General features: G+C 32.2%; 1 protein-coding gene across 1 annotated transcript; it reads right to left on the reverse strand.

The window, feature by feature from the left end:
• Positions 1-567: 567 nt before the first annotated feature.
• LOC108482449 (zinc finger protein 10) lies at positions 568-1,410 on the reverse strand. Its single transcript, XM_017785581.2, has one exon. The coding sequence runs from the start codon at positions 1,342-1,344 to the stop codon at positions 679-681; it is 666 nt and encodes a 221-aa protein (XP_017641070.1). The 5' UTR covers positions 1,345-1,410; the 3' UTR covers positions 568-678.
• Between the last annotated feature and the right edge of the window lie 6,420 nt (positions 1,411-7,830).

Here is a 7,830-nt window from a genome sequence, read left to right on the forward strand (position 1 = left end):
AGCAAAAAAATTTTTGTGTTCAAATCATTTTGGGTTACTCGTTCGAATTATTTTGGATTCAAATTATTTTAGATCCAAGTCATTTAAAATTTAAATTATTAATCAAACAAATGCGATGAAAGTAATAAACCTTCCTAGAATTAATTTGCTTAAATTAACTTTATCTATCTTCTCCCATCAATTCCATCCATAAATTTCATTTTATTTTTGGTAAAAATACTTAGTTTCCCAAGTACCTAAATGCAGAAACTAATGGCAATCCAATTTCCTTTGTTTCCCAAGTACCTAAATGCAGAAACTAATGGCAATCCAATTTCCTTTAAATAATAAATAATGCCCACGGAAATATATGCCCAAAGAGAGAGAAACACTGAATCTATGCAGAAAAAAACCTGTAACCCAGATAATGACACTGCACTGCAAAAATTTCACCACATTTTCACTCAAACCCTAATCTTGTTTTCCTTTAATTCTTCCAAATAATTATAATAATAAATTTCGTAAACAGATATGAACAATACCAATATAATAATAAATCGTTCTTTGTTTTCTTCACTTTCACACATACAAGAAAACAAAAAAATTTGAAGAAAAAAATGACAAAAAATCTCACACCAAGTTAATCAAAACTATATCTCAAACATGGAAAATATATATAAATGTAAAAAAATTGCAAATTCAAGCTCTTTGATTTTGTTCTTTTATTGTTGTTTTTGGTCTATGCCCTAATCGAAGTTCTAGATCAAGATCTTCCATTGATGTTTCCTTGAGATCTTGAGATGAGGAACAAAGAGAAGAAGAACTATTCAACCCCGGAGGGGTTGCCGGAAAATTTTTCGGCGGCACCGAAGGATGGTAAGGTGAATCAATGGAACATGCATTGTTGGTAGGTGAAGAAGTGAAGAAAAGACCATTAGGGCTAGGGAATTGGTAGAGGAGAGTATGGTTGATTAATGGAACAGTAGTAGCATCACCACCGTGGGGTAGTGGTTGTGTTTGGTGAAGACGAGCTCTGTCACGGCGGTGAACGTTCATGTGACCGCCGAGTGCTTGAGCTGACCGGAATTCTCGTCGGCAAAAAGTGCAAGTATATGACCTTGGTGGCCAAGTTGTGCCCATAGCATTGCTTGTGTCTTCAGCAAAGGCCTTAACTTCCCATGACTCATAATCATCTGGTTCATGGGGTACTTCTTGAGCCTTGATGGGGTTCCACATCCACGAGCCAGCCGTTGAATTAGGGTTAACTTGATGATGATGATGATGATGATGATGGGTCTGGTGTTGTTGAGATTGAGCTAACTTTTGAAGGTGGTTCAATGAGAGAAGGCCAAGCTCAGTAGCCATGGTACTTGAAACATTTAAGGTAGGTGATGGAGATGGGAGAGAATGGGTTATATATAGAGAGTAATGGAGGATAAAAAGAGGGTAAAAGAAAGATATAGAGATAAAGGTGAAACCCTAACACCGGGCGTATCCCCCAAATCTTGTAATAAGCATTTGGATTTTGTGCTATTATAATTAAAGTTTAATTTGCCTACTCAAACTCATCTAGCTAGCTATCCTATTCCTCTATGTGTTTGCAGCTACAATGTCATACTTTGGCTGCAACGCCAACTCTATTTCATTGGTTCAATTTTCTCATGCATTTTCAATTTAGTTTTGTTATATTATTAAGTATATAGTGTAGAGATAAGACACATTCCTATTTCAGAAATTATTGATATATGTGCACATAAGATCGTAATTACATGATTCATGATTCTTGTATTTACCATATAACGTTTTATTTTCATGTTTAATATTTATTAATGGGATTGTTATTTTATATATTAGTTGTTGCAACTTTATATTTAATTGGTATTTAAAAAAGCTAAAATAATCATTGAGAATCATGGTAATTTTTAAGTTTAGTTATAAAATTATTTATATTTAAAAATATATATAAAATCAATTGAGTCTTAGCTCGATTAACATGGACATTATTATCAATACAAGAGGATGTGGGTTCGAATGCACTGAAGCACATTATTCTCCTATTTATTGGTTGGGAGGGACTATGGTAATTCTAGGTATTGTGTCAAGGTCAAATTATCTTGGATTCGGGTCATTTCAAGCTCAAGTCATGTGAGTTAGGGTAATTTTATCGGTAAAGATACATGTACTTGATGCCCCGCCCAAGAAAGGGACCCAAGCCCCAGTAGCCCTGCTAAATGGTGATTCAACATAGATTCTACATCTTGGAACCAAGCCAATTTTGGGGCCGCTTTGTGATCATGGAACCAACCGGCAAAAAGCATTAAAGCCGCAAAGACCAATGCACCGATTGTGGTACAATAGAGTTGTAATTCACTAGTTATTCCAAATGCTCGCCAAATTTGAAAAAAACCAAAGGTTATTTGTATTCCTTGGAAACCCCCACCCATATCGCCATTTAAGATTTCTTGGCCCACTATTGGCCAAACCACCTGGGCGCTGGGTCCAATGTGAGTAGGATTGCTGAGCCATGCTTCATAATTGGAAAAACGAGCACCGTGGAAATACATGCCGCTCAGCCAAAGAAAGATGATGGAGAGTTGGCTGAAATGGGCACTAAATATTTTGCGAGAGATCTTCTCCAAATCATTAGTATGGCTATCGAAATCGTGAGCATCGACATGTAGGTTCCAGATCCAAGTGGTAGTATCGGGTCCCTTAGCTATTGTTCTTTAGAAATGGCCCGGCCTAGCCCATTCCTCGAAAGAAGTTTTTACGGGATCCCTATCTACCAAAATTTTTACTTCTGGTTCCGTCGAACGAATAATCATTGAGTCCTCCTCTTTCCGGACAACACATACAAAGAGACCCGCCAACAGTCAACAATTAGTGATCCTATGAGAGACGCTTATAATTAGTTTCTTTCTCTTCTATCTCTCATCTATCTATCTATTTTTTATCTATTATTTTTTCTTTAGTTATTCACTAGAGCAATTATGATCTGGAAGTCAATCCGAGGCAAGTGTTCTGATCTATTATGACATATCCATGAGGCGCTCAACGAGCCTTTTTAATCTTATAAAACGTTTTTCGGATTTTACTTACATTGGTGCAAAACCCATTTTTCTGTGCAGCCGGTGTAGTGTATTCATATCTCAATTAAAAGTTCCGAGGTGGAGTTTTTTTTGTCTTACATAGATAGAACAAACAATATTACTCTATCCCAAATCACGTGCGCATTCATTACTACGGGATACTCCAGTATCGATAGTTAGTCATTTGAGGGGCTTTTATTAGTTTTAGTTTTAATAGAAATAGAAGCAGAAAATATATATTATATATTTTATTTTGCTATATCCGTGTATTATTTATCCTTACGCACGAAGACTAAAAGTACTAGTAATTACCGTTTTTCTATTATTTAACTGACAAATTGAAGTGATTAAATTAAACTAAAATTTACTAAATTAATTAACCAAGAACTCGACAAAAAACAAATCAGGAAAATAATCGAATAATAACTAAGAAGCGAAACAATACCTAGGAAAGAATCCACCTAGACTGCATCTATCATTATCAATATGAATTAAACAATTTATTAAACTATAAGCAACTGACTCTAGGTTGATTAATTGAAATTTTTTTCTAATTAAAACTCCTATTATCGCATTAACTTGATCTATGAATTCCCCTATTACATTTGACTCTAATTCAGTAGATTTATGTCATTCTATTTCTAAGATTGCATGCAACTCCACTCAATTATGTTAGATCTACTCTTAAATAGGGTCTATTCCTCCTCTGAATTAAGCACACCAAGCATGAGTTAATAATTCATAAATATTAAATCAAGATTTAAGCACATATAACTGAGAACAAGACTCAAGTATTTATTGCATAAAACAGAAATAAAAAACCAGAATTCATCATAGGGTTCATCTTCCCTAGATATTTAGAAAATTAGTTCATAATCGCGAATAAAAACATTTCAAAGTCAGTATAACCACAAGAAATCAAGAAACTCATAATAAACTTCAAAGAGATTAAAAGGAGATCTTTAATCTTTATGGAAATCTATTTTAGAATCGACTTCAATGGCATTTTTCGAGTTATTTTCTTCAATCTTCTCTGACGGCCCCCTCTTCTCTTCTTATATTTGGTATTTATAGGTCTTAAGATGCCCAAAAAACCTAAAAATTGTATTTTTTTGCGTGTCTAGAGTGCGAATCGTGAAATCCACACGGTCTGGCACAGTGCCGTGTGGCTCACACGGCCATGTGGGAAGGCCTAGCCCATGTGGCTCCTGAAATCTGCTCCAACTATTCGATTTACACTCCGTTTTCACTCATTTTTCCCCCAAATGTTCTACTAAGTATAGAAACATGAATTTAAAGAATCAGGAGCATAAAATTCACCATTTTGTATTGATTAATCACTCAAAAATGCATTAAGAATAGAATTAAAATATATTACTTTTGACATTTATTAGTTATTATGGGGAGTGTGAGTGCAAACAATTAGACAACACTGATGCTGCAATTATCCATGTGAGAGTTGAGTTGATTGGGCTTTAATCAACTGTTTACCAAAAATAATAGTTAGTGAATTCATTCTCTGAGCTAAACTCTACAGCGGTGAGATTGTTAATTCGAATTGCATTAACAATTATAGTTTTTTGCTATTCTTTTACTCCCATGTTTAACTTCCAAAATAATCGGTCGAAAAATTTGTTACAACATCTATTTCCACGACTTGAAGAAATGCAAACCAATGTGCTTTTTCAAATAATATTTGCAAAACATTTCCAATGAAATTATCTATCTCAACCTTGTTGGTATCTAAATTCTCTATCCAAACTTTCAATACATTTGTAAATTAGTATCTAAATTTTCTATCTTGTTGGTTTATTCTCTTTGAATTAACTTTTTCTTTTACTTTGTTGAACAACATTTCAAGTTTTACTAAAAACCCAAATTAACCATTATAATTTATAGCCTATTTAATATCTTTTCAAAGCTACTAGCAAAACTCGTCGATTAAATCACAAGAAGAAGAATAAAGAATTTGAGTTCATGTTTTCAGTCCACATTAATCTCATATTTGATTCCTAAACAACTTCACCCATACTTTTTTAAAAAAGAAAATGACTAGTAAGACCCACTAGTAAGAGATTATCCTTTTTTTTTTTTTTGCTTCATTCAAACTGCACTGTTGTCAAAGACGGACAGAGCAGCAAACAATCTAAGAATACAGTCCATCTAAAAAAACCTGCAATACAACAAAACAAATATTCACCACCAAGCTTTAAACATTTGTGCCCAATTAACACCTGTGATCGCCAAGGAGAAAGCCATTTCGTTACCATTCTTATCCGCCAATGAGAAAACGACAGTTCCAGCCTTTAACATATTATTTTCAATATCTGCAAAAATTACTTAAAGCGTCCAAGGTCTCATAACATTGTTAACACACCACAAAAACACTACCAATGAACCTATTTCAATAAATAAAGAATCATTAATCTTCCAATTCATAGCCAAAAAAACTTCTAGAGCAACCTTCACCGCACTAATCTCAGCCGCCGCGGCATCATTTACTACTACTGCACCAGAAAATAGCGCTGTTATTATATTTTAAACTTTCCATGGATATGTCAAAGAAAGGTGATTTTAGAAGCAAATGAATACAGACTTCCTTGAATTAATCTTAATTTTTTTCTCTATACCCATTGTTTGCATCGTCGTCCTCTAATTGCTTGCCATCAAATGTTAATACAAAAAGACTTTAATTTGTTGTCCCTTTGCTTAGTTAATAAAATATAGACTCCTTTCATTGAAACATACTAATTAAGCAATCAATCAAGTTGACTTTTAGAGAGTTGTTTGGTTGTAATTAAGTTGGATAATTAATATTAAATAATTTTTCTAGTATGTAACGAGGTTTAGTTAAGGATGACATGTGCCACATCTATGATTTTATTAATATAGTTCTTATCGGTTCATTTTTAGTGATTTAATTCTAGTTTTAGTTTAGTTTCATTTGTTTCGTCATAAATAGGTCTGAACTGATAACATCTTTTGTTGTTACGATTAAAATAGAGGTGTTCATAAGTTAGATCCCACTCAAGCATGATATTAACATACTTTATGCTAGTCCAAACCTAATCTAACTCGAAATATAAGCCTAGAATTTAACTTAAGCCCGTTCATATTTGTGAGAGGCTAACTCAAGCCCATTTTAGGCTTGCCCCTTTTTTTTAATTTAATATTTAACCGATTTTATATATTTTTCATTTTTTAAATTTTATATATAGATATCTTAACATTTTTTAAATGTCTACATTGTAGTATTATATATTACTATAGATTTAATTTTAGTGTGTGTTATGAATTATACATCATATAAAAATAACATAATATAATATATTAGAAAATAGGTCAGGTTGGACCAACCTAAGGCATTGAATGTTCAAGCTTAAGTCCGACCTATATTTTAAACGAGACAATTTTTTACCCAAATCTATTTTTCAAGTCTAATATTTTTTGCCCAAACCTTACCAAATTTTGGGTGGACCTTCGAACTTGGATGAGTAGTTCGACCCATGGAAAAGTCTAGGTTAAAGTGATTATATGAATTTTTGTTTAAAAAAAGAACAAGCTTAAAGATTCATCAGACATGTAAATTTATTAGTGGTTAAGTACAAATAATATATATAAATCACAACAATTAACATTGTTATCAATTTGATCAAAATTAAATCAGACAAGTTAAATCCTAAATTTCAGCTAGAGATGTTCATGAGTTGGATTCAGATCAAGTTTAAAGATGATATTAACATATTTTATACTTACCCAAGCCTGACTCGGCCTGAAATATAGGCTTAAAATTTCGCTCAAGCCCACTTATATTTGTAAAAGACTAACCCAAGCCCATTTTAGACTCACCCATATTATTTTTTAAAAAAAATTACATTATTTTAATTTAATATTTAATAATGTTAAATATTTTTTATTTATTGAATATTTTTATATAGCAATCTTAACATTATTTTAATGTTTATATTAGAGTAGTATTATATTTTTAGTATAGATTTATTTTTTATGTATTATAAATTACATAATATATAAAAATAACATAATATTAAGTTTTAAAGACTTAAAAATGGGTCAGCTCGGGTTGAGCTCGAGCCTTGAATGTTCAAGCCCAAGTCCGACCCATAATTTAAACAGGCCTAATATTTTTGTCTAAACCTATTTTCGAGCCTAACATTTTTACCTAAATCCTCCCAAACAAATTTAATCTCAACATAATTGAAAAAGTAAGACAATAATTAAATCCATTTCTACTTGTGCATGGTTTCAATTAAGACAAAGATAAGTAGGCATCAGTAAAAAGATAAAAGGATGAAAATGTACAAGTCCATATCCTAGCTAGCTACTATATAATATGTGTTTTATATCCTTTAATAATATAATTTGTCCCTTGTATCTATCAAAACAAGTGATCGATCTCCACATAAATTCTTAGTCTAAAGAGTACATCAAAGAATTTGATCTAGAAATATCACTAGTTTTATTGTATATCTATTGCTTTGCATACTTATGTATCTATTGTTTATCTCCATATGGTAGAGCTACCATTGTCTTTTTATTGAGAATCAAATCGCGTTTAACCCCTTTCACTTTAAAATTTGATAAATTTGTCCTCAAGTTAAAAAGTAAAGTAGCTCTTTTGTTAAAAATATATAGAATTTTTAACAAATAGTGAGATGGATGGAATGGATGAAAATTTTTAACGAACTAATTTGTCCCTTGCACCTTATGCTGATGTAGAGAGACTAATTCAAGCAACCAGACA

Source organism: Gossypium arboreum, chromosome 1, assembly GCF_025698485.1.
Source record: "Gossypium arboreum isolate Shixiya-1 chromosome 1, ASM2569848v2, whole genome shotgun sequence".
Classification (NCBI taxonomy): Eukaryota; Viridiplantae; Streptophyta; class Magnoliopsida; order Malvales; family Malvaceae; genus Gossypium; species Gossypium arboreum.